Source organism: Rhynchophorus ferrugineus, unplaced genomic scaffold (assembly GCF_030347505.1).
Source record: "Rhynchophorus ferrugineus isolate W39M unplaced genomic scaffold, kcgeb_rfMv2 rfM9, whole genome shotgun sequence".
Taxonomy (NCBI): Eukaryota; Metazoa; Arthropoda; class Insecta; order Coleoptera; family Curculionidae; genus Rhynchophorus; species Rhynchophorus ferrugineus.
The window spans coordinates 6,715,578-6,742,255 of NW_027472588.1; the positions used below are offsets into that span (position 1 = coordinate 6,715,578).

General features: G+C 32.9%; 4 protein-coding genes and 1 long non-coding RNA gene across 9 annotated transcripts in view; 3 read left to right on the forward strand and 2 right to left on the reverse strand.

Annotated features, from left to right (window-relative positions):
• LOC143201994 (uncharacterized) overlaps positions 1–7,579 on the forward strand; it is a 195,764-nt gene extending 188,185 nt beyond the window's left edge. For all 5 annotated transcript variants that reach the window (XM_076413256.1, XM_076413258.1, XM_076413259.1 and 2 more), the window contains exon 5: positions 4,863–7,579. In XM_076413256.1, coding sequence (XP_076269371.1) covers positions 4,863–7,220 — 2,358 coding nt within the window. In that variant the 3' untranslated portion in view covers positions 7,221–7,579. The remainder of the gene's footprint in view (positions 1–4,862) is intronic.
• A 1,102-nt stretch (positions 7,580–8,681) lies between these two features.
• Positions 8,682–10,684, reverse strand: Cdc6 (Cell division cycle 6). The gene is made up of 3 exons (XM_076413263.1): positions 9,926–10,684; positions 9,696–9,862; positions 8,682–9,642 (listed from the first exon to the last, which is right to left on the reverse strand). The coding sequence occupies exons 1-3, from the start codon at positions 10,565–10,567 to the stop codon at positions 8,763–8,765; spliced, it is 1,689 nt and encodes a 562-aa protein (XP_076269378.1). The 5' UTR covers positions 10,568–10,684; the 3' UTR covers positions 8,682–8,762.
• Positions 10,685–11,129: 445 nt separating this feature from the next.
• On the forward strand, positions 11,130–12,159 carry LOC143202011 (uncharacterized). The gene is made up of 3 exons (XR_013007062.1): positions 11,130–11,274; positions 11,564–11,642; positions 12,025–12,159. It is a non-coding gene; the product is annotated as an uncharacterized LOC143202011 (long non-coding RNA).
• Positions 12,160–12,511: 352 nt separating this feature from the next.
• On the reverse strand, positions 12,512–17,650 carry LOC143202001 (uncharacterized). Its single transcript, XM_076413268.1, has 5 exons — positions 17,462–17,650; positions 16,412–16,535; positions 15,203–16,342; positions 13,994–15,144; positions 12,512–13,534 (listed from the first exon to the last, which is right to left on the reverse strand). Exons 3-5 carry the CDS (start codon positions 15,309–15,311, stop codon positions 13,274–13,276), a joined length of 1,521 nt encoding a protein of 506 aa, XP_076269383.1. The 5' UTR covers positions 15,312–16,342; positions 16,412–16,535; positions 17,462–17,650; the 3' UTR covers positions 12,512–13,273.
• Positions 17,651–17,668: 18 nt separating this feature from the next.
• Positions 17,669–26,678, forward strand: part of Rpn2 (Regulatory particle non-ATPase 2) — a 172,855-nt gene continuing 163,845 nt past the window's right edge. Inside the window, exons 1-8 of the mRNA XM_076413260.1 lie at positions 17,669–17,820; positions 18,086–18,203; positions 18,318–18,487; positions 18,542–18,780; positions 18,835–19,227; positions 19,291–19,517; positions 19,572–19,824; positions 19,884–20,072. Coding sequence (XP_076269375.1) covers positions 17,802–17,820; positions 18,086–18,203; positions 18,318–18,487; positions 18,542–18,780; positions 18,835–19,227; positions 19,291–19,517; positions 19,572–19,824; positions 19,884–20,072 — 1,608 coding nt within the window. The 5' untranslated portion in view covers positions 17,669–17,801. The remainder of the gene's footprint in view (positions 17,821–18,085; positions 18,204–18,317; positions 18,488–18,541; positions 18,781–18,834; positions 19,228–19,290; positions 19,518–19,571; positions 19,825–19,883; positions 20,073–26,678) is intronic.

Consider the following 26,678-nt stretch of genomic DNA (forward strand, 5'->3'; position numbering starts at 1 on the left):
ACGTATCAAACGTAAATAAAGAATATAATCAAGTGTTGTATTATAAATTATAATCAGGTACATGTAATAAGTAATATTATTCAGATGCTCTATACTACGAAATACGTCGCAATTTAAAAAAAAAAAACAGAAATTAATATTATGGAATATAATCAGATTGAATGAGGTATTATGAATTTTAATCAGGTGCATATTCTTTGTGTCAAATGCAAATCTTTTTAGCGTTGATTTAATATTTAATAATTTTAACTAGAAAACTATTATGGATTATAATCACGTCAGTATGTTTGTATTTATATAAAATATATTAGACATTTCTACAAGCCTCTAAGTTATTCTTCTAAATTTAAATACATATCAAACGTAAATTAAGAATATAATCAAGAATTGTATTATAAATTATAAACAGGCACATGTAATAAGTAATATTATTCAGATGATCTATACTACGAAATACGTCGCAATTTAAAAAACAGAAATTAATATTATTGAATTTAATCAGATTGAATGAGGTATTATGTTTTTTAATTAGGCATGTAAAATGCAAAACTTTTTTAGCGTTGATTTAATATTTCGTAATTTTAACTAGAAAACTATTATAGATTATAATCATGTTAAACAAAGTGCGCTGCTATATTTATCGTTTTGTTAAATCGTTAAAACGATTTTCAGTTACAAATTTTCTTTGTAGTTATTATCAAAAGGTTTGTGTCAACAGCAAGCTGCTAACAATTTCTTAGTATTATATTTTATACTTATATAAACTTTAAACTCTCGAATCACCTAAAATATTTGGATAAATAAGCTATAAAATGTTTTTTACACCTTAGAAACGCGCACATCTGTACAAGTACTTCTGTTTGAAGCGATTGCGCAATTGCTAACGTTCAAAACAAAATTTTCACAGTATTTAGCGGGTAATTTAGACGGAAAAAGACAGAGAAAAAACAACAGAACAACAATGGGACGTGAGATGGTATGCGGGAGTGTAATTTTCTTGGTCAATTACGATTATTTATATTAAAATAATAGGAATCAGAAGAACGTGCTTGTTTTTTTTACATGGCTTGCCATTGTTGCATAAGACGAATGGATTATAGGCAATTCTTTTAAGAATTATATTTACCATTTTCGGTTCGTCATACAAGTGTTTTTCGCAATAAGACAACAAGATTAAACATCATAAAGTAGATTAAAGACTGATAAGTGATTAAAAATAGTCTTGCGTAAATAATTAAAGAGCACAAAGACTTTATAAGGATATAAAGATACGTATGACGCGAGCCAGTATATGTGTGTGTCAGGAATTGAAGATATACTAATTAGGTTGAAATATATAACGCTCGTTTCGAAACGTACAGGTGTTAATCCTTTTAGAATTCACGTTATGAAAAAGGAGACGCTTTATCAAAGTTCGTATTTTACCATATCGGGGAGTTTCAACCGAAATTCGTTTGATAAACAGTACTTAACTTGTATTAGAATCGGTCGATGATAAATATTGCACAACACAAAATCGAACGTTTCACATGAACACTCAAATAAGACGGAATAAGAAAATAATACCGGAATATTCAATCAATCACTTGAAGTGTAAGAACTATTTTTAAAAGGATTACTAATGGCGAAAATTCGAGATTCCCGATTAATGAACTGTGATTGTTAAAGTGCTATGAATTTTGATCAGAAAAATGTATATAATCTTATAATGCTTAACATTATGGATTTTGATCAGGTTAGATTACTTACTAAAATGTAACAGTATCGGTCTTAGATGCCGGGCATTTTGAATACAAACAAAATACGGCATTTATTATAACGTTCGATATTATGGATAATGATCAGTGATATAATAGATTGTGATGAGTACGCATCAGCTATTTTGAATTGTAACAAAAAGAAAAAGTCTTGACATTATGAATTTTGATCAGGTTATATTATGATCTTGTTAAAATGTAATGTGAATATATTTTAAAACGTTGCATTATGAACTGCAATCAAGTGTACATCTAGCCATTTTGAATTCATACATATTTTAAAGGCAAAAACGCGTAATTATTATATTGCTTGAGATTATGGGTTTTAATCAGGTTTGGCTACTTGTAAAAATGTAATTTGAATATATTTTAAAATATATTATGAACTGCAATCAAGTGTACATCTAGCCATTTTGAATTCATACATATTTTAAAGGCAAAAACGCGTAATTATTATATTGCTTGAGATTATGGGTTTTAATCAGGTTAGGCTACTTGTAAAAATGTAATTTGAATATATTTTAAAATATATTATGAACTGCAATCAAGTGTACATCTAGCCATTTTGAATTCATACATATTTTAAAGGCAAAAACGCGTAATTATTATAATGCTTGAAATTATGGATTATGATCGGGGTAGGTCAATAATTACAACGTAATAATATGTATTTTAATCAGGTGAACTTCAACCCTTTTAGATTCAGGCACGTTTAAAAATGAAAAAAGCAAAATTACTATAATGCTTACTTATTATGGTTTATAATCAGGTTAGATTATTTGTCAAAAATGCAATGTTATGGATTGCAATCAAGTAACTAAGCAATGTAACCATTTTAAATTTAGACATGTTTTAAAAGCAAAAAAAGGATAACTGTTATAATGCTTGAGATTATGGATTATAATCGGATTAGGATAATAATTACAACGTAATATTATGGATTGAACTTCAATCATTTGGAATTCAGGCAGGTTTTAATTTTTTTGTTTACTTTTTTACAAATACATTTTTGATTATATTTAATATTTTTAACATTTTATTGAACGTAAACATAAAACTTACGCCTCTACTACCACAAATTAGGCAACACAATATACACGGTGGAAATATCTTTTATTCCAAGAAATTATATTATTTTATTTTAAATCGTCATAATCGATAGATTATCCCTTATATTGCCTTATGGGAGGATCCATAGTAATAAGATAATATATTAGAATCTAATCTCGAAAGTTATATGGGAGTTGGACTTTAATTCTATATGCAATAAAATATAATCATTATTTTATGTAGACAAGTAAGCATTATTTCTGATAGTATTGTTATGCAACCCTCCGAACAAAGTCCTAAAATTAAGAACATCATGAATCAATATATATTTAGCTTAGAATATTGAAAATTGCCACAATACCTCTTCTCAGACGAAACCTATTTCCGAATATCGAGTCCCGAACGGTGCAGTAAGATTTAAAAATAATTCATTTTCCTTACATAACAACGTGTTCGAACGTACGCGTCCGAGGAAAACGCGAAGATTTAATTGAGTTTAAGGAAAGCGTGCTCGGTGACAATGCAGCCATTATTTGTGGTTTTTTTCCAGGCCCGTGGCCGTAAAAGAATAAAGAGCTGCTCGTACAGCGAACAAAAATATTTTATTGTGCGGTAATCCTTGAAATACGAATTGTTGCAAGAGTCGGAACTAATGCGCATTATCTCTCGAATTATGCTCGATGCTATATTTACGTTTCGGAATAGTTTTGTCAGTTGAAGGATGCTTTTCGAATCGATTTGCTTTTAACATGTCAGTTTTGTAAATATAAGAATTATGGACATTTACATTAAGTATGTTTTTCGGTTAGTAAAATTATCTACCAACATATATCACTTTATTTATGTTATAAAATTAATTACATCGCCCTTTGTATCAAGCTCAGTAATAAAATATTTTTATATCAATAGGCATTACAGCCTACGCATAATTTTTTTTAGTAAAATTGCCGATATGACATTGACTTCGCATTGCATACTATTTCCTGTGTCGATACATTTGTTTAATGCATTTTAATTTCACCAAAATTACAATTCTATATAAACCATTTCCATTTATTCTTTTGAAATCAGCTCAAGAAGAGTAAATATCTAGGTATGCGTATATTATCTTACAATTAAATATGCATTGTTAATTTATAAACAATATAATGATGCACAATGCAAATTTGATATACGGAATGTCATACAATTACCCTGCTGTCAGTTTGAACTTTAATTTTACTTTGCATGAAGTTTATATTGATGCTCTTTGTATCAGTCGCTATAAAGTTGTAATTTAAAGCAAGCCGTGGCTTTGTAATCATGTAAGGAAGTATTGTTTGGTTTTAATAAATATAATGATAAGAATTGCAAGTATGCCGTCTCTAACTGAATTAATAATATACTGTATCATGATTATCGTAGGGCAACCCAATATACAGGAAATATTTCAAAAAGATTTGATAATTGAATACATATTTTAGCTTCCTCTATATATTTACTTATTTAAATTGTAACATATTCGTTTATAAATAACGATAGCATAGTGATTAGCTGTGTTTATACTATGAAATGTATTAATATATAAAATATATAATATAACACTATGCAATTCAATATACGCATAATCATTTTAAGTCAGATTTTATTAGTTTATATTATATTTACCTGTTTTTTATTCTATTTAGTTTTTATTATTTTAATTGACGGTTTGAAGTATTTTATTTATTGCAGTCTCTGGTTCAAAAAAAAATACACGAAATGATATAATCGAAATAAGTTATAAAGTTTTAGTTTATGTAAACATGTGGTCGCAGGATACTATACCAAATTTAATTAAGCATGATTGAATTGTTTTGCTGGGATTGAATTTGTTGTTGTTTTTAAGGTTAGCTTGAGGAGTCTCTTTGCTTTTTTTAAGTTTATTAGTTTAAATGTAACTATTAGTTTGAGGTTGGAATCATTTAATGTTGATGATGATGATAGCAATATTAGCATGCTTGGTACTTTATCTTTTGTTGAATTCCTGCGGTTCTTATGGGGTGCAATTGATTAAAAGTGATTTTTATGTTTCAGCGCCACTGCCGATTGAAACACAACGGAGATATAAGAGTAGTAAGTTCTAAGAACGGGCAGGAGAAGATGGAGATCGAAGAACAGACTGACGAACCCGACTACAACGACGTTCCCCAATTGGGAGCGTACAAATGCAAGATGTGTCCCTATTCCACCGACGACAGCGACGAGCACCAGGCCCATCAGCCCGGTCACAAGCCCAACGGCGACAACAATGTCAAGTGCTTCTTCTGCAAGTTCTGGGTGGCGCAGGAGGGCGACCTTCTGGACCATTTGCGGTTGCACGGCGTGTCCGATCCGCAGGAGTTCCTCAGGAACAACGCGAGTGATCCCGAAGGGAAGAAGTTCAAATGTACACTGTGTCCGTACGTCACAAACACTAAGAGTCAGTACAATTATCACAAACAGTTTCATAAGAACCGCGGGGGACAGTACACATGCAGCCAGTGTTCGTACAACGTCAGTAAACGGCACTTGCTGCATCAGCACCTGAAGATACACGGCATTAATGTGTCCCCGTCCAAGCAGAACGGGGAGGGTATAGATTTCGACGACGTGGAGATCGAGGAAGTGTCTTTCATCAACTCGACGCTGAACACCAGCGATTGTGCCGACATACCCCTGGTATGGGTATCGAAAGACGGCCACTTTTCCAAAATGTTTAAGTGCCGTTTCTGTCCGCACGTCAACTTGAGGAAGGTGAACATCCAGGAGCACGAGAAAATGCACAGTCCCCGAGATAAATCCTCGAACTCCTCCTCCTCTAAGCTGAACGACATGGAGCACCGGTGCGTCGAGTGCAACTACATCTGCAAGAATGCCGGCGTCCTCTCCTCGCACTCGAAGGTCCATCAAGGTCTCTACGGCACCATCCATTCCATCGTGGATCCCACCAGGTCCGACGAAGAACAACTGCGGGAGATCAGCCGGGATATAAGTAACGCGTCCGAAGGTATCGATACATCGGAGTTCCTCCAGGTCGAAATGGAGGAGCCCGAGGCCGCCTCGGACGGCGTCCTGTACTTCTGCAGCGACTGCCCGGCGAGATTCTTGAACAAAACCGAGCACAAGATCCACCGAGGCTTCCACCACGGCTCCTCGCAAAAGTACAAGTGCGATTCTTGTAGCTATTCGAGCGACAACGATTCCTACCTGACGTCCCATAAGAAGGTACACACCAGCGAGTACCACCTCAGGACGGAGAAGCTGAAGGAGTTCAACGCGGTCAGTTTGGATCATCCCGAGCCCGAACTCAGAGAGTTGGTGCTCTCGAACGGCGACAGTGCATGGGAGGTAGTGTATAAGAGTGAGATCGAGAGGAAGAACAACATATTGGCCTCGTTCCTCAGCATGCCGCTGAAATCCAGTCAGCAGAATGTGCCGATCTCGGGTACCGACCTGTTTCAGCGACGTTCCGAGGCCCGACAGGTCTTGGAGTGCATCGAGCGCGAGGAATTGCCTGACGAGACGGACGTCACGCCCAACGTTCCCGTAGACGTATCCGTTCAGGGGAATCCGGAGTTCGTTTATCAGAAGTGCATGAAGAACGGGCGTGTGAAAGAGAAACGCTACAAGTGCCATAAATGTCCTAGCGCGTTCGAGAAGCGCGAACAGTACAAAATACACCTAGGTTTACACGGTTCCAGGCAACGACATAGCTGCGAGTACTGCGATTATTCCGTTAAGTATTTCGCCAACTACGTGCAGCATCTCAAGAAACACAAGTTCAACGAGGACGCCCAGGCGGCGATGAAGAAGAGTCTGGACGCAATGGACGACACCGACGAGGCGGACGAGAGCATGGAGGTCGTCAGCGATCCGGCTCCGGACAATTGTGATGACGGGTCTCTTAAATTAAGTGTTGCCGATCAGCAGATGTTAAATATTATGGAGCAGCGTAAGTCGAATTCGAATTCACCGGTCGACGACAAGAAAACCTACTATTGTTCGCACTGTCCGTACGTGAACGGTCGCAGGGACGCGCTGGACAATCACCTGAAACGTCACGAGTGCGTTTCCAAGATCAAGAGTGCTTACGCATGTGAATACTGTGATTATTCAGTGCCACAGGCTCACTTTTTAAGGGACCACACCAAGTTACACTTTATACCAAATAAATCTAACCACGTCGATGGTTATATGATATGTGATAATTTTAAGTTAACCTCGAGTAAGTTAAAGGCCAGTAACGTTAAGGGAGACGACGAAGAACTCGTCATTTACGAGAACGACGCCAAGGATGATCCCCCGACGGGAGTGAACGGGGAAAAATTTAACAACAACAAGGGAGAAACTGAATTACCTGATGTACAAACTGGAGACTTAATCGTAGAGAAATCGAGTGAACCAAACAGCTAAGAACACCGAACTAACCAGATGCAGAAGTAACTTAGTCAAACTTCTAGTGATTATAATTTATCAAACAAAGTAACTTAATTACTTTAATATAAATATTATAAATAAATAAATAAATATATATTTAACAATTGCCTTTAGGTATAGTATAGAGTATTTTTACAAGTATTTTCACAAGAATGTAGCACTAGCAAATTTAATATTTGTAGTATTATCACTTCTATGTTTGTAAATACTTATTTTCAGTTTTAAAAGTATTAATTTGTATTTTCATGGGGTTTAATGCCAAAGCATTTAATGCCAAAATTTTGCCATAATTTGTTGTTTATTGTTTAAAGAGAAAATATATAAATAATAACAAATTTGTTTTTTATTTACCTATCGCCCACAACTTTGATTAGCATAACATTTACATACAACAAATTAATCTTAATTGTTATTGCTAACACAATGATAAATACATGAAATTCAAATATTACAACAAATATAAAACATAAATACAATTGTAGAAAAGAAATAACTAGGGATATACAGCCTAGCATTTTATAGCGTAGGAATAATAATTTTATCCCTTAATTAAACATATTAATTTTATATTAAAATATATTATTAATCAGTTACAAAGATAATAAAATTATGGCAAGGATGTTTTTTATTTACCCATTGCCCACAACTACAGTTGACTTTAGAATACTTCATAATTTTTACATTTTATATTATTTTGTATTTTCCTCTCCGACATCACATACTATTATAAATTAAATATATGCGTATTATAAAAAATAAGTCTTGACAGTTAATACATAACAGTATAGCAAACATGGAATTCATGCAAGAATATATTAAGAAACTTAATAATCTATTAGGTATATATACAGTTCTAAAAGACCAATTATAATTAATCTTATGATTGTAACTAACAATGACGAGAAATAAAGAAATAGAACTAGGAGTATAAAAAAAATATACTTCAGGTAATGCATATTAATCAAGTTAAAAACTTACATTTAATTTAACTAAGCTACTAAAACTAAAATACAATAAACAATAGCAAATTATAAATTAAGTTACAATAGATTAATTTGGGACTATTTTAAATCCTTGTAACATTCAATAGATATAACCTTAAACCGCCCGGACAGAATGTATTTATGAAAAACTATTTCACTTATCAAAAAAAATTGATATCTGTTAAAGTTGCAGTCTTGCAAAAAATCAACCTAATAAACATTGCTCGTATATTATATTCATTAATCGTTATCTACTCATATTTATAGTTATTTATCGCATACGTTTTAAATTTCCTTAGCATATTTGAATTCTAGCTGATTTCTGTTAAAATAATATAGACACCAGTGTACTAAATTTTGTTACGTGACGTGCACAGTCAAATGTTTATTTTAGACAAGAAATTAGTATTGTCTATTTCCATGTATTTGGAACAAATTTAATGAAACAAGAATATAAGATATATATTATATTAAAAACAAATATACAATAGTTAAAATACTTAAGAGTATAAACAAGTCAAAGAGTAAAACAAAACTAAATCTTTCCTAAACAGGTCTCATCCTGCAGTATCACTGACATCAACTGTTTATCTTTAAGGGCTTCAGCTACCTCCGTATCATTCCATTCTAAACTCACTTTATGCATTCTGGGCTCTTTCCTCCCTGTTACCCTGATTATTCCTCTGGTTTCGATTAAGGAACACAATCCTGAGAATTCTGCTTGGTCCACAGCCATTAAATTTTGTTTCCTGCATACTCTTGAGTAAACTTCATGCAGTTTACCAATGGTAATATCTTTATTTTTAGCTTTCTTAAGCATAAGAAGTAATGAACAAATAACAATTTTTTGTTGTAATGGGAACGTTTCCTCAGTGTCATCGTTAAGGTTTTGAGTGGTTCCGTAAACATTATTTAAAACACTGACAACCTCTTTTAGATTTACCGTTTTTGGCTTTGCGTCTTGCTCAGTCTTTGGTGCTTGATTTTCAGTCAGTTCATTAGTGAAGTTCTCCACCGACTTGAGGACGTCTACATTATCATTTTGATCAATTAATTCAATCACCCTGCGGCCAATATCCAGCGCTCGTCGTACATCGCCCGAAATTGAAGCTACTTTTCCTGCAAGCATCTGCAACGCGATTGGGGTGAAAACATTAAGAACTCCAGCAGATTCCAGTCTGGAAGTAAAAATTTTCACTATTTGCTCTTTGGTGTATGGTGCGAAATGTAATAAGTTAGGCTTGAGTTCACAACGTGCTTGTAGTCTTGGAAGAGTACGGTCAGTCAGATCTAAAGCATTAGCGATACCGACTAAAATTAGTCTGGAATTGGGTTTTGATGGCCACTCGAAGATTGTGTATAAAATGGAATGATTTTTGGTCTCTAGTTGATCTATCTCATCCAGAACAATTAACCTGAAAGTATAATTAATAAAATCAAGTATACTGTGTAGTAATATAATACTTACAGCATCTTGTGTTTTTTTTGCAAATATTTTTCTACTATTAACAGGTTATCTTTTTCAGACTTTCCATGTGACTTTATATTCAGTTCTCTAATAAGTCTTGAATATACAGCAGTGGCTGATTTAATAGCGGTACAATTGATGTAAATTTGTTGAACTTTTGAAGATATCTAAAATAAAGGGTTTTCGTTACTTGTTCTATAAAAATATACTTGTTTATTCAATTAACTTACATCACTATGTTGTACAATAGAGTTTAAAGAGGCAGTTTTACCAGTACCAGGAGGACCACTAACATAAATTGACCCTGAACTACCATTCTTTAAATGACCTAATATAAAATTCCTGAGTTCTTTAATTTCATTTTCTCGTCCTGGCAGTTCTGTTGGAAAGTTACTGTGTAAGGCTTTTCTAGCATTTTGATACTGACTGTATGTTTTCGCTTCCTCTGGTATACTGCCAGAACTTTTCCTAATTTCTTGATTCTGCTCTATATTTTCCACCTTCTGTTTAGAGTTGAATAATGAAGCTCTAGCAGAAACTGCTGACTTTTTTAATGGGCTCTTTAAAGATAATCTTTTAAACAAACTAGAAGGTGTAACACTAACTTCTGCATTGTGATTTTCTGATCCATTACTTTTTCTTTGTTTTGGTGGAGTAACTGGACTTAATAACTGTATATCAGAAGATGAAGACTTATTTTTTGCAGGTCTGCGACTCCTAGGTGGTTTACTTGATTTCTGATGATTATTCGGAATCTCTGATTCACCGTTTAGGTTTGTGTTTTTATCTGTACTATTTTCAGCAGAATTTATTTCCAGTTTCGCCTTTTGAAGTTCTTCTTTTCTTCTCGAAGACCTTGTAACTCTCATCATTTTATAATTAAAAACAGCAATTTCTTTACTTAATGTTATGTTGTCTTATTTACTATAATTATAAATAAATTAAAAATCTTGTAAGAGCAGATTTAAAACAAAATATAACCCTTTAAAAATATATATGCTAGGTTGCCAAATTTATTTTTTGTATCTATGTTGCTATATGTTGAGATACTTAGACTGGGATAACGGCTCAATGGATTAAATATAATTTTATTCTATATTGCCTGAGTTTGTTGTGGTTATTATAATATTTCAATAAATTGGTGATGTGTCGCTTAAAAGTTGTTGTATTAAATTTTCTTTAAATTAAGTGTTATTGCAAAATTTGGCATTACCGATCAATTTTTCCCGGGTTATTATGTCATAGTCAGTGTACCAACTATCAATGTAAAAAATAATATATTCTAAATAAAACTTAGATATAAAATAGACCATTACTGCTAATTAATTGTTGACTTCATATAGTACCTAACATGTTATGATAAATTTTGATTTTTAATATTTAATATCTTAAAGTAACCCCTGGCGTTGACATTCAGAACTAAATTCGTAAACATGACAAGTTATAGAATCGGCTGACGTTATCTGTCCTTTTAGTTTTGTCATCTGAAGAGAACAGTTCGTAATCCCAAAATATTTTAGTAATCACCAAGGTTTTCCCGAGTTAGGGAGTTTCACCTTTTACAGAAATGAGAGCTAAGGTAAGTTCTTTATATATTTAATATTTTCTGTGGGATTATTTAATTATTTAGTGAATACACTAAGTGTATTAAACACCCATATTCTTTTTTATATATTTCGAGCTTTTTTAAAATTATTGTTAGTAACCAAGCTCTCTGTATTTTCTAATACATGTATAAAGCTCTGAATGTTATCCAACCAATGTAATTATCAACTTTTTAAATTTTATTTCTGCGTTACATATATTTTAATTTAACCTCATTTTTTGCACGCTATGTGTAATTTATTTATTTTTGGTTAACGTTTTAGTGGCGTAAGAAGCGTATGCGAAGGCTAAAGCGAAAGCGCAGGAAGATGCGTGCGAGATCTAAGTAAACTGCATTTAATGGTGAGTTAATATATATTTTTTAATTGATAAAAACAATTTCTTTTGTACCTTAATTTTTGTTTTACCCACGTGTTACTAGGGACTTTAATATTAAGTTTATAAGTCAATTTAACTTACGAATATATATTTACTAAAATGTTTATTCATATAAGTAACATGGTTTTGATATATTGAATAGCAACACCCTAATGCTTTTTTACTATTGTGCTAATCACATTGTTTTGCATAATAAAGTTATAGGGTAAATTATGTTGTGACTCCACCCACTAAGTTTTTCTGATAGCTATGGTGGTCTAAGATCGCAAAACATTCATACATTTGATACACTTTTTCTTAAATTAATAATTAACATTTTCTTAATAATTTTTTTTTGTCCTTTCAGGATATGTACATCAGCTGATTTTTACCAATGGGATATTAGAAGATGTGTTTTATCCATTTATTATTAAAATTGTAAAATCCCATTTGATGTATTGTGTAAATGTCATTAAATGGTTAAAAAAAAGTAAAAAAGTAACATTTTGTTTTATTCATTATGTGTTGTAGCTTTATTTTATTAATTTATTGTTGGGTATTATCTCAATACACAGCAATACCTTGAAGGTATAATTTGCTTTTATATATATACTGTTATTCAGATGTATTAATGCAAAATTACTGAAGTGGTTAATTGTAATAAATAGTAATAGCTATTTTATTATAGACTGTGTTAGGCTCTGATTTTGATATTAAAGGTGGACTAGAAACTTCATCGATTCAGTGAAATTTAATCGTCTTTCTACTGCTTATGAGGGTGATAGGTGATGGACACCCTTCCACTTCGCATTTGTACAAAAGAAGGGTCTAATGAATGGAAATATTTGAAAATATTCAATTATACAATGTATTTAAAAAAACTAATAACTTACAATATTCTTTAATATATGTAATAAACTAATACCTATCATAGGTTTCTATAATAATTATGCAATTCTTCTTATCGTTATCTCTGAAGTTTTAAATTAACATTTAAAAATTACTTCAGCATTTTCCCTCCCAACGGGGATGGCTTGAATCAATAATTTAACTGCATTTAAAAAAAAACAACCCAGCCTAACATTATTTCAAAAGTAATTTATTGATACATGTAGGCTGAATCTAGGTGTCTATATTTCATCAATATTTAACTCTTGAGTTTCAGGTAACTGAGTTCCTTTTGTTTTTTTTTATAGCCAGAATAGCAGCTCTTTTATGTTTAGTTTTTCTGCTGGCGTTGAGGGGCCCATGGACGCTCGATGTTATTGTGCAATATTTTAGTTTGCGCAAAAAATTGTACTGTATGGATACATTCACATGTACCTTTTCATACAACCTTCATAGGTTGTGTAAACAGTCTCCGCTACAACTTCATAGTCATCATGTTGGGTGAAAGTGAGTTGTGTTGCGTGTTAACTGCTGGGACTGCAAATGTAAAAAATGAAAAGGAGGGTTCGCAGGCAGACGATGGGCCAAACAGTGGTTTATTGGTAGGGAGAAGTAGAGTCATGGAAAGTCACTCAATGAGCTGAGTGTAATTGAAACCATATAATTTAGGCAACTTTTCACGGATGGAGAATTATTTATCATGTGTGATGCAATTCCTGCAAGTCATGTCATGGTGTGGATACACGTGAGCTGTTAATTTCCACTGAGTTACGATGCAAGGTCCCCATTTGTCCTTCAAATAGAATATCACTGATGGCCTTCTTTGCAAACAACTGCTGTTGTGGATCCATTTTTCGAAGCTCTACAGCCCAAGCTGCGGCAATTTTGTCGCTGTCGTCTTGCGGTTCTTGTAGGCGTTGGGACGCCAATTTCTCAGTGGTATCTGGAGATTTTCTTCTCCTGTTCGTTTGACGAGGTTCATTATTCGTCTGAGGAATAGAAAAGAAAACTAAATAGCATAATCATACGGCCGGCTTTACAAAGAATTATCGATTTATAACTTTAGACCTGGGTGCTCCTATAATAATTTAGCTATAACACCCTTTTCCCAATGATTATAACATTTTCTTCCAAATTTCACTGAAAACTGGTAACTGGAGTTTTCCCCAGTTGTCTGAGTGCAATCGAAATAGTCGGAAAATATTGCCATTCATTTTTTTTTTGGGAGAGCCCTCTGGATGACAGCAAATTTGATGAAGCCATTCTTTCACAAAAGGCTCGAAGAATTGCTGTTGCATGTGGTTATTTACACAACTATTTACGTAAACATGTCACTATGAATCTCGTTGACGTTGTATATGAGATGTTAAATATTAAGTTGATATTATGTAATAAAATATTTATGTAGGATACACTTATAGAGAAAATTAATAAAATAGACAACTTACCACAACAATATTATTCTGAGATATGTCAATCGTGCTGATCGAACCAGTAGGTGTTTCTTGAGTTTGAAGAAACCTCATTTCATCAAAATACCACAGCGAAGGTTCGACACCCCCTGCACTAGCACCACTTTTTTCTGCATCACGAATCCGTTTTAATTCTTTCCGGAAGTTTGTACGCAAAGAATTAATTTTTTTAACCACTTCTTGTATGTCAGCATCCGGGAATTTTTCGCGGTATTTTCCTATCAGCACATCATACTGCTCCCTCTTTTTGGCACGATTACTATAGTCTTTGGACTTTACATCCCACAGAGCTGGAAGACCACGATACACCTCTATAAACTCAGCAATAAATTGTTTTTCGCCTTTTTTGTATCGTGTATCTTTCACGCATTTTATGGTATCATTTTCATCTCTAACAGCTGTGGATTTAAGTTTATAAGATGCTTGTATATTTTGTAAATCTTTATGAGTCACTAAATCTATTCTTCTTACATTAGTAATATCTACGTTATCCTTTATATCATCCATTATCACCTTAAATGGTATTTTAGCTGCTAATTTGGTTGCAATTTTTTCTCTATTTATTTTCGAGAGATGTAGGTGTTTTAAGTTATTGTCGTGTCCGAAATGTGTTTTGGTGAATTCTACTTCACATTCTTCACCTCTTTGTTTCAATGTAATAGTAGCTGGGCAATATGTATTTATCTTGTTACTTCCTTGAACCTTCATATGCCTTTTACCTGTTGATTTACAGACATAAAAACCAGATCGATTACACTGAAATATTATTGTAGCACAATTTAAAGAATTATAGCTTCTTCTCTTGACAAATAAAGCTGTTGTGGCTTGCTCCATATCATTTTTCCATATTTCAAATTCCTTAAAGGTGTTAAATTTCAATAACTCCTTCTCAACATTTATGTTATGAGATGATTGTATATGATTTATTAGAAGATTTGCTTTCGTTGTAGTATGTTGGCATAACTTACAAGTGTACAGTGTTTTTGTCACTTCAGTATCTTCATTAATAGCAGGATGATTTGCTTTGGATCCATGTTGTTTCAACATTTGTTTGCTGCTATATTCTTTTTCACAAGTAACACATTTAAAAATGAATGAACCCTTCAGATTTAATGCAGATGTTTTTTCTAAAACATAAACTTGTTGTAAGATCCAGCAGGAAAGTTAAAAATTGCAAAAACTTACCTGGATGAATTCTCTTGATATGGAAATTCAAATTAGAGCGGGTTGTATAAGACTTCGTGCAGTTTTCACAATGGAAAAGCTTCTTCTGTTCCATGTTTTGTCCTACCATAGCAATTCGATATGCCTATTTAATTACTTAATTCTACTATTATAATATAAAACCAAGCAATATATATATTGGAAAAAAAAAGTGTATATAATAAAATAAGCTAAATATTTCAAACAACAAATAATTCACTACATAACAAAGGACAAACAAAATAATATTAATAAGGATATAACAAAATAATATTAATAATATAATACAAAATAATATAATACAAGAGAATCTATACTATATAACAAAGTATATTATAAAATAAAGTAAACTATAAAAATAGTTAAACTAACAATACAATTGTAAGTAAAATTATAAAAAAAGGACTAATTAAGTAGTAATTTGGTTATCAAAATTTTGCGTTTGCACTCAAATTAATAAATGCGCACCTTCTCCACTCAAAACACAAACCAAAATTCACAGTATATTCGCAAAGTGTTAGCGGATAATAACACCATCTAAGATCTGTCATTTGTGGTTAAAATAAACTAGACGATGCTACCACCATACAATTTCTGTCATTCGATGGCAAAATGACGTCAAGCCGACTGCAACGCTGCCGATTTGTTAAATTAGTATTTACATATAGGGTCCAGTAGTCAGGTATATGAAGTCCAGTAAGATTTACCAAGAATAGACATTAAATAAGTGGTGACTTTTTTTAGAATACATCCCTTTTAAATTTATTTCACATTTGTTACAACTTAGCCACATATTTAGAGCATGATCACTTTCTTGACTTTTGTTTTTAGTAATACCAAGGAGGAGATGATGAGTTCGTGCATATCAAACACAACAATAGCGATCACCGCATAGGATCATCGATCGTCGCCACGGAACGAAGTTCTTCTATTCATTCCGTGGCAGTCGCATACAATCAGTGATGCTGATGTTATAACATTAGTGATATAGGCATCTTCATTAATAGCAGGATGATTGCATTGTGATATGCAGTTTCAATATTTGTTTGCTGTTATATTCGTTTTCACAAGTAACACAATTAAAAATGATCGTACACTTCAGATTTGATGCAAATGTTCTTTCTAAAACATAAAATTATCGTAAGATGCAGCAGAAAAGTCAAAAATTAAAAATTTTTTGCAAATATTTACCTGGATGAATTCTCTTGATATGAACATTCAAATTAGAGCGGGTTGTATACGACTTCGTGCAGTTTTCACAATAGAAAAGCTTCTTCTGTTCCATGTTTTGTCCTTCCATAACAATTTTATCTACCTATTTAATTACTTAATTCTACTAATATAATATAAAGCAAAGCAATATATACATAAAAACGTTACTGTATATAATAAAATAAACTAAATATTTAAATAAAAAACTAATTAAACTATATTTTTACACAATTGTAAATCAAACTATCTAAAATTATAAAAAAGAACGACTAATTAAGTAATAATTTGATTACCAAAATTGTGTTTGCACTCGAAATAATAAAAGCGCACCTTTTCCCATTCAGAACACAAAGCAAAATGCACAGTATATTCTCAAAATGTTATCAAAATTACCTCATAGGAAACTTTCTACCCAACTCGTATTTAATATAATAGTTTGGAAAGCATAATTGGCAACTCCGCATGGCTCCGACCGTCTTAATTTGGTGACTTTATATATAGGTACTTATAATTTGTGAGATCAACTGATTTGATATTGGGCAATCTAGACATCAGGCGGCATAATATGTCCCCGTTTGTCTAATATATTTTCAAGATTTTGAAAATCATAGAATATATTGCCCAACCTTTCAATCTCCACTACACATGGTCAATTATACTACACAAACCTAGCTATAGTGCAATAATACTGAGCGTGTATGGGCCGTTTTATTTGCAATTCTAGATTCGGGTTTTTAAATTCGGATGAAATATGCTGGCAAACTTCGCGCTCTAAATATCTGGTCATCTATATATATAACATTTAATAGACAATGTGACTAATTTATCGGAAGGCGTCTTGATTCCGGTAAGAACAAAAATTTCTGAATATATATATACAAACAAAATATAAACACCATATATTACTGAAATCCTTTTGAAGTTTAAATATATATATGCCTCTCAACCCTAAAACTAGTCATAGATACGAAAAATCCCTTTAAGGGCTCCTAAATTTAGAAATTGAAAAAAGAACAATTTTTGAATTACCTGTACCCAAAAATTAAGGTGTCCTCTTCTTCGAATGTCGAAAAAATATCGATATTGTTCGGTATTTTTTCAATAAAATTTATTATATTACTTAAACATTATGAAAAACCATTTAATAAATGTATATAAACTGAATCTATATATTTTTCAAAAAAATATCGATATTCTATAAAACTATAAAGCCATTTTGGTTTAATTTGTCACCTAACTTCAAGTAATTGAGCTGCTCTCAGCTGTCAAATTGTATGATTCTTCAAAAGTTCGAGTTGTGTTTGTCATTTGAATTGTGAAGTCTTTTAAAGTTGTTTTTGGAACAATTACCCAATAACAGAACATAAATATGAATATTACATCTGCTGGTAAGCGTTAATTAATCTGAACACAACTATTATTTATTAAAAACGTATAAAACTAAGTTAAATCTTTTGTTTGGCAATATATAAGCTGCAAGTCATTTGTAGATGTTTCTAGAGTTTCTTAATACATTCTAATTATCATTGAGATATTTTATGAACTAAAAAAGAATAAATTTTGTATTCTATGAATTGAAGTTTTTAAATTTTATTTTACTTATTCAATTCCTGTGAACACATAACCTAACAATACAAATTTCTTTTTTTCCAGCGGGTATTATCTCCCTGCTAGAGGAGCCACGGCCAGAACTTAAAGTATTCGCGTTGAAAAAGTTGGATAATATCGTTGACGAGTTTTGGCCAGAAATATCAGAAGCTATTGAAAAAATGTATGTGTCTTTTCATATTTTTTGTAGTATTTATATTTGTAGTATATTTTACAAGATAATGAAATAGTTTTGATTTGTTTTAAAAGTAATTATTGTTCTATTGCCATATTTCAGAGAAATTTTACATGAAAATAAGTTTTTCCAACAGCATCAATTAGCAGCTCTTGTTGCCAGTAAGGTTTATTATCATTTAGGAGCTTTTGAAGATTCTTTAACATATGCCCTTGGCGCCGGAGATTTGTTTGATGTAAACGCAAGAACAGAATATGTTGAAACTACACTATGTAGGTCTACCAATAGTCTTTAGTAATATATTTTTAATAATACTTTGCTTTTAGCTAAATGTATTGATTACTATACACAGCAAAGAATTGCTTTAGCTGATAAAGTAGAGGATGCTAAGCCAATTGACCCTAGATTGGAAGCCATAGTTAATAAAATGTTCCAAAGGTGTCTTGACGATGGACAATATCGGCAAGCTATGGGATTAGCTTTAGAAACGAGAAGAATGGATATATTTGAGTCATCCATAACTCAGTCAGATGATATCATAAGCATGCTCAGCTATGCCTTTCAGGTTAGTTAATGCCAATTTATCATTAAATGTGCTGATGTTGTTAATGGTTTTTAGGTGGCTATGAGTTTAATTCAAAACCGCGGTTTTCGTAATACAGTTCTTAGATCACTGGTAGGATTGTATCGTGGTTTAGCAACTCCTGACTATGTAAATATGTGTCAGTGTTTAATATTCCTTGAAGATTATCTGTCTGTTGCTGAAATCCTAGACAAACTGGTACAAGGTCAAGAAGAAAGTCAATTAATGGCTTATCAGATTGCATTTGATTTGTATGAGTCAGCTACCCAACAATTTCTAGAAAGAGTTATGGTAGCTTTAAGGTTAACGGCACCCATACCCAGTTTGCTTGAAGTGAAAAAACCGAAAACAGATGATTCTTCAACAGATAATGCAGATGTTTCTATTGAGTCTAAGCCGGAAGTTCCTGAAAAGACATTGGAAAGCTTGGTAGGTGTTTTTTTAAAATTATTTTCTGTATTATGTGATATTGAGTGTTTATGTACTTTACAGAGCGATGCTGATAAAGAACATCAGCAAAGAATAGAAAAATTACACACAATCTTATCAGGAGAAGTATCTATAGAGCTCCATTTACAATTTTTAATTAGATCAAATCATGCAGATCTGCTTATACTTAAACAAACTAAAGAAACTGTAAGAGTTAGTATTTGTCACACTGCAACGGTAATAGCGAACGCTTTTATGCACAGTGGTACTACTAGTGATCAATTTTTAAGGTATGTTTTTTAATATTATCATTGTGTATGTAATTATCATCTGAAATTCTGTAGGGATAATTTAGACTGGTTAGCTCGTGCTACTAACTGGGCTAAACTGACCGCAACAGCTTCACTTGGTGTCATCCATCGGGGTCACGAAAATGAAGCCTTGGTTCTCATGCAAAGTTACTTACCAAAAGAAGTGGGTCCCAGCTCTGGCTACTCAGAGGGTGGTGGCCTATATGCATTGGGCTTAATTCATGCCAATCATGGTGCAAACATAATTGACTATTTATTAGCTCAGTTGAAGGATGCCCAGAATGAGGTGAGTAATTTTTTATAAATGCACTTTGAATGTAGATTATATTACTGAACTTGTTTTAGATGGTCAGACATGGAGGATGCCTTGGTTTGGGCTTGGCAGCCATGGGAACCCATAGGCAAGACGTTTATGAGCAGCTGAAATTTAATTTATATCAGGATGATGCCAATACTGGTGAAGCTGCTGGTATAGCCATGGGTATGGTGATGTTGGGCTCCAGGAGTGCTTCTGCTATAGAAGACATGGTTGCGGTAAGTACACTAATTTATTGTTGAATTTATTTAAATATTTATTAGTCAAATAATTTCATTGGCTTGGATTGTTCACGTGAAGAAGGTAACTTGATTATACTGGCGGTATATCCTTTATATTTTTTCATATATGCACGACTTGAAAAAGGCCCCACTGTTAATATAATTACTGATTAAGGAAAACTAAACATGACGCCACTTAGGTCTAAGCAGACCTACCTTTTTATGAAAAACAAAAATTATTTTGTGTAACTTTTTCCTTTAAATTGCCTAATTGAATGGAATTTTCGTTCACAATTTCGTGAAGAGTAGTTTTTGGCAAGTTCAATTCTACTCTCATCTACACTCTCAATCTATGGTCAGAGGGCCCACAATTTCTGAGTATCTCTACGTTTTTCTTAGTTTGACGCAGTTTATCCACCTCTCTATTCTATAACAAATAATTTACTATGGCAAGACTTTTGGAGCATTGGTTCTTTAGTACCTACTCATCACTCAACTATGGTAATAGAAAACCCTCTTTCACTGTGGTGACATGTGAAGATCTTTGGGTCTTGTTTGTGGATATAGCTTTTAGAGCGTCTTTGGCTACATTCCCTAAGGTCTAGTGGGCGGTTGATCTATTGTTAGATATTTTTTTTGTATAATGTGTTGTGTTGTCATTAAGATCTACTTTCCGTTTTCTAATTCTTTATTGATCTAAAAGAACACATTTTTACCGTCCTTGCACCTCAAATGTTTAATTTAAAATTATTTATGGTATTTTTCTGAACAATGTTAATAATATTAACATATTTTGATAATTGAACTAGAACGAAGAATTCTAGTAGGCCAAGGAAGGTTCGGGATTTTGTTTGGCGACTGTATAGCATCCAGTGAGGTATTATTGCCTGCTTGACAAGCTTTAATGCTTTCCTGTCAATCGCGGCCTTTATTTGTTCTCGAATATGTCGTAAACCACTTTGGGGAACAAGTGTAACGTGAATAATGGCGGTGCATTAAGTTAATAATACGTCAATAAAATCCACCGGGTTTGAACAAAGTCAGGCCTCACTATATCGTTTAAATAGAGCCGTAATTACTAATTACACGTTACATTATAATTGGAATTACATCATAGCGTTATGGTTTTATTAGCTGTCTCATTCCGTCGTATTGTGGATGTTGTTAATTATGCGGTAACGTTGAAATATATTTTTCGTCTTTTAGTGGGTAATATAGTAGATATTTTGGGTTAATAACAAAATTATTGTGGTTTCCTAATATGAAATAAGTTTCTTTTAATAGCATGGGATTTTATTTTAAAGTTATTGGACAGTCTTATGAGCTTCATTAGAATTTAAAGTTCTGTCATGAGGCATTCCTTTTAATGGATTATATCTTTTCCATTTTGTGTCATGTCCTTTTACCATTTAGTCCATGGTGGAGTTACGGTGAGAATACCATGCTGTTGTGACGTATGATGATAAATATCTGAATTGGTTGGTTGGCTTCAAGCCAATATCATTTTCGATGAAAGATGTTATTCTAAGGGTTCAGTGATAGCAGTTACGATATACTAGGGTAATTTTATGTTGTTCTCCGCGATACACTGCCTCGTTATTTATTGTCAGATATGGGGACAAATTTAAATTTTACACAATACATAAACCCAGCTTTATTATTATGCGTTTAGGCCGGATTCGATCCCTTGACGTTTCTAAAATGTCTTTATAGCTACGGGAGGCAGATATAATGGCGAAGGTTATAGTTTAATATGCGCTAGTCTGCGGTGGACAATTTGAAGAAAATAGGTAGTATCATTGTGATCTGTTGTTATAACCTATAATTTTAATTTCAGTGCCCTGTTTTAGTGTCAGATTTGTTTTATTAGGGTTGGGCAAGAAAATAATTTCGGTTTTGTAATACAGAAATTAAATTTATGTCGAATCTGTTTTAATCAATTCTAAAGACTGATTATTATACTTTGGTAATAATGTGACGTGTGATTCAGTTTTGTGGCACCATTCTGCTAGTATTTTTGGATGTTTGATTTGATTGTTCATAGTTCCTGATAATTTGAGTGAATCGTTCTCTGTCATTTTAGCATTATTTGATTTTTGATCAAACTTTTTTAAGGTGGCTGTCTGTTTTAGGTGTATGCTGTATAGATGTGTCTCTTGTGTACTTTTCTAGTGCCATTTAAGGTCATAACTAGTTAGTTCATTCGTTTCTTGTAGGTAAAGTTTACAAAACGGAAACATATTTGTGTTCATTGAATTTTTGAAGTTTCTGTATAGATGCTTCTTGGTTTTTCTCTACTACTGTATTGTCCGCGTATGTAAATATTGTTATTTCTTCTAGTTCTGATATATTACCATCTCGTATATCTTTCAATTCAGAATATTCGTCGTGTTTAGTTTTGAACAGTCTGTTGGAGATATATGTTATTGGTACTTGTGGACTTCAAGGCACGTGTAGTTTATTCAAAGTTTTTTTTAGTAATGCGTCGTGGATATTTGTGACGTCGACACATTGCAATGTTGCCGCATCAACTCTCAGTTTTAGTTCACTTTGGTTTTGACATACAAAAAAATTCTAATCTATATAAAATAATTGAACAGAAATGTTACCAAATATAATTTATTTTAACATTTTAGTATAACTAAAAACTACAGTTAATTATATATCTGTTAGATTATATAACTGTTACTGGTTTTATTTCACGCTGCAAAACTTTAAAACCCAATAATAAGAATCAAATTGCGGGGATTTATGAATAAAATATTTCAAAATCTCCGCGCAGGAGGCTCATTTCACAGGAATGTCTTAATAATGAAAAATATGGAAAAGTCTAATAAACACCTCATACCCCGGTTAATCCGTAACGTTGAATTATCGGGCGCGTCTGAAGACGGCAATTCGCGGGAGCCTCAAATAAACGGGCTCTCCCTCTCCAGCACCAGGCTCCGGAATTCCAGGTGATAAGAATGCGAAAGCTTTTTCGTCGGGTTTAAGGTCTCCGGGATTAACATTTTAAACGCATTTAACAAATTAAAAGCGTTTTTTTCCGGCTCGCTTGAATATAGACGGAGGAGGAAAAACAAGACGACAAAAAATGTCGGAATCCTTCCGATGTGCTGGTAGTTTATTAACGAATTAAAAGCTCTCGGTTTTGGCGTTTTCTTCTTTTTTTTCTGGTTGCTTGGTAACTAAAAATAAGGTGAATTCTTTATTGTCAAGTTAATAAATACATAAAAAAATTAGTGCTGATATGTACTGGTGATCGTCTTGTAGTCGAAATTCGACAATTTATTAGCTGTAGTCTATTCAAAGTTTATTTGTATATGCGTCATCGAAATTTGTGACGTCAAAACGTCCCAATGTTGCCGCATCAACTCTGAGTTTTAGTTTAGTTTGGCTTTGACAACCAACAAAATTCTAATCTAAATAAAATAACTAAACAAAAATGCTGCTTTCAAGTATAATTTATTTTAATATTATAATACATCTAATGCATATATTATCGAAGGACTTGAAACTACAATTAAGAACACAGCTATAATAGTTTGTAGGTTAGAGTTGTTTTATTGTATTTACATTGAACTCTTTTCCACATCACCCATGAGTTAGAGCTAGGCACATATTTTTAAGTAGTGGTATCCCCCTGGAGACCTAATCCACATCAGACCCACCACACACACTAATGTATTTTACTTTCATTCGAGAGCATATTTACCTTTTTACGTTTAGTTCTTTTGTTTCCTTCGATGGTGTGTTTACTTGTCAAGTCATCTTGATATCACTATTATTTTCTACTTCTTCTGCTAATACTTGTGTACACCATTTTTGATAAAATTCATCGGCGTTCGGCCTAATGCGTTTACCATATCTACAAAACATTTAGTATTCATCCTCTCCTCATACATTCTAATCTACTGCTCATGTTTAGTTCTGAACAATTACAATCATATTTATTCACACAAATCTTTCACGCCCTACAATTCTATTTTCTACAGTTATATTCAATTAATTATGTGCATATCTTTAGTTGTTGCCACTCTCGTCACTCCAAGTCAATCACTAAACTGTTAATTTCCAATTTGTCTAAAACATGTTCACGATCCACCATTTATCAATTACTTCCTCTGTATGTCTTATCGAGTTCAACCAAATCGAAGGTGTTTTGTAAGGCAATGCTTCCTTCCACATATCCAAACAGTTCTTCATGGAATATCCTTCTTGACCAGCATGGCTATTATAATAAGTCTTTGCTACCCCCTATATCAACTCGATTGGATTGGATATACAGTGATAGGGAGGAAGGCATAATACTATATGACCATATTGTTCAGCCATCCGATCCGTATATCTTTTTCGGGCTTATTTCTGAAAAAAATTGCAATTGCAAAAAACGCCATGAAACATTTCATTTATCCCTAGTAACAATTTGAAATAGTTCAGTTTTTAGCATAGTCTCTTCAAAACTTAACGCATGTTTTGAAAGCTTGAAACCTTCATTACAGCCTTTGTTGATACTATTGTGCTATGATATGGTACACTGTCCAAAATAATATTCCCTAAGCTGAGCTAAAATCCCATTACTATGTCGTAATATTTTTCACCTTGGGTACATGCAATTGGTTGGAATTAGTTGAATTTTTTCAATTTTTCAATTTTAATAATGTCAATTCAATTTTCCCTCATTGAATGACAGAATATGTCATTTGAGTATCCCCAAATATTTTTGGTCAGTTTTGAGGCTTTCGTCTTTCTCACAAGCCTTCATTGAGCAATTCCTGATTTCAAGCATTTCTTCATTACTTAGTTTTGCTAAATTATCAATTACACAAATCGGTTTAAATTTTTTAAAAATATTTTTTAGTGTCTCCTTTTACCAACTAGGGGTTTATCTGGACTGGACCTACAGTTTAACGTGGGCTCCGAACCACGGTCCTCGGCATTAAGCCTACCGACTGGCGAGGGACCAATTTAGATATCATCCCAGAAGATATCCGGTCTTACCCAGCCTGGTTACTAGCGTGACTGGAATCATTTTCCATGTCGAATTTTGCACTTTTGCCTAAGGACAATCACAAATATTAATCAATCACATACATAAATTTACGATCATGCCCCAGCAGTCGCTTTTACCACTGTGCCACCGAGCCGGTTCGGTTTAAATTTGTTTTCCCATGTATGACTTGACTCCCCCAATATATTTTGATCTAGTATTTTAGTTGATTTTTAGCTGTAATCTTTTCATATTGATGTATTGAAGCAAAATCCTCGCTAAATACACTTTATGAAGCATATCAACAGCCCCATTTGATAGAGTGTTATTTAGTGTTATGTACCCCCTGGTTTTTTAGTTCACCGCTTTTTTTTATTTAAGAAAATATATAAAAAATATAATATTATAACATTTGTTATAATCATTTTTGATGCCATTAATATTTTTTATCTACAATATTCAACTTCGTAGTCCTCCATATATTTTATTCGATTCTTGGCGAAAAAAGACGTTAAAGAAGACAATTAAGTTAAAGAATTAAAAAAAGTTACTACATTTATTATTAGAGAACAATGTAGAGACAAAAATAGAATATTGTATCGTAATACCTCACAATAATTCATTCTTAATTAACACGACCTAATTAATTATATCGAATCGACATCATTAAACGTACTTGACTGGTCTATTTCGATATTTCGTAGTATTTTAAGGACCTTTCCTTGATCTGGATCGGTGCAAAGCTGATTGTTTTTGTTATCGCGAATGGAACGAGGATAATTAGACGACTTTTTGTCAGTTTATTACGAAGGGCGCTTATATTCCGGTACTTTGGTTTTGAAGTATCATTTTCTTGAAAACTACTGATCTGAACTATTTCGAAACGCGAGGGTGGCTAAATTTGGTTAATAGTGTTGATTTAATATTAATAATCAGAACTTTATGAAGGTAAGTCTGCTTTGATTAAAAAATGACTTTATTTTCCTACACAATCTTCCTTGATTTCTTAATATAACAGGCCAATTGAAAAGTCCCCGGTCTACCATAGTAAAAAAAAATTTTGCCAAAATTAGTTTTTTTTTATTCAACATAATTCCCTTCAAGGGTGATTATAGCTTTTCGATACCATTTTTGTAGTACGATTTGTCCTTTAACCATCACCTCTTCATTCGACGAAAATTTCTTCCCATCGAGCATTCTTTTGAGATCTGAGAACAGGAAATAGTCGCTGAGGGCCAGATCTGAAGAGTATGGTTGATGAGGAAGCAATTCGAAGCCCAATTCATGGATTTTCGATACGGTACATTGTCTTGATGAAGCAGCTCTTCCATTTTCTTAATTTTTTTCGTCGGTAACGACCTCTTTTGGGCGTTCACTGCGTTCACCGTCTTTGGTGCTCATTTCACCACGTCTAAACTTAGCATACCAATCCTTGATGGTTGATTTTCCTGGGGCAATGTCCGGAAACTCGGCATCAAGCCAAGTTTTTGCTTCAATTGTATTTTTTCCCTTTAAAAAGCAATATTTTATCAGCACGCGAAATTCCTTTTTATCCATTTTTTTCACGATAACAGATAACAAATTGCTATAATTCACAAACTAATAATCCAACA

Bases quoted from the DNA above. Each gene is read 5' to 3' on its own strand.
- Cdc6 (XM_076413263.1), bottom strand. From the start codon at position 10,567: ATGATGAGAGTTACAAGGTCTTCGAGAAGAAAAGAAGAACTTCAAAAG. The intron at 9,863-9,925 runs GTAAGTTAATTG...CCTTTATTTTAG, and splicing joins CTATTGTACAACATAGTGAT to ATATCTTCAAAAGTTCAACA. The intron at 9,643-9,695 runs GTAAGTATTATA...TTATACTTTCAG, and splicing joins CAAAAAAAACACAAGATGCT to GTTAATTGTTCTGGATGAGA.
- LOC143202001 (XM_076413268.1), bottom strand. From the start codon at position 15,311: ATGGTAGGACAAAACATGGAACAGAAGAAGCTTTTCCATTGTGAAAAC. The intron at 15,145-15,202 runs GTAAGTTTTTGC...TTTATGTTTTAG, and splicing joins TATCAAGAGAATTCATCCAG to AAAAAACATCTGCATTAAAT. The intron at 13,535-13,993 runs GTAAGTTGTCTA...TCTATTCCTCAG, and splicing joins CTCAGAATAATATTGTTGTG to ACGAATAATGAACCTCGTCA.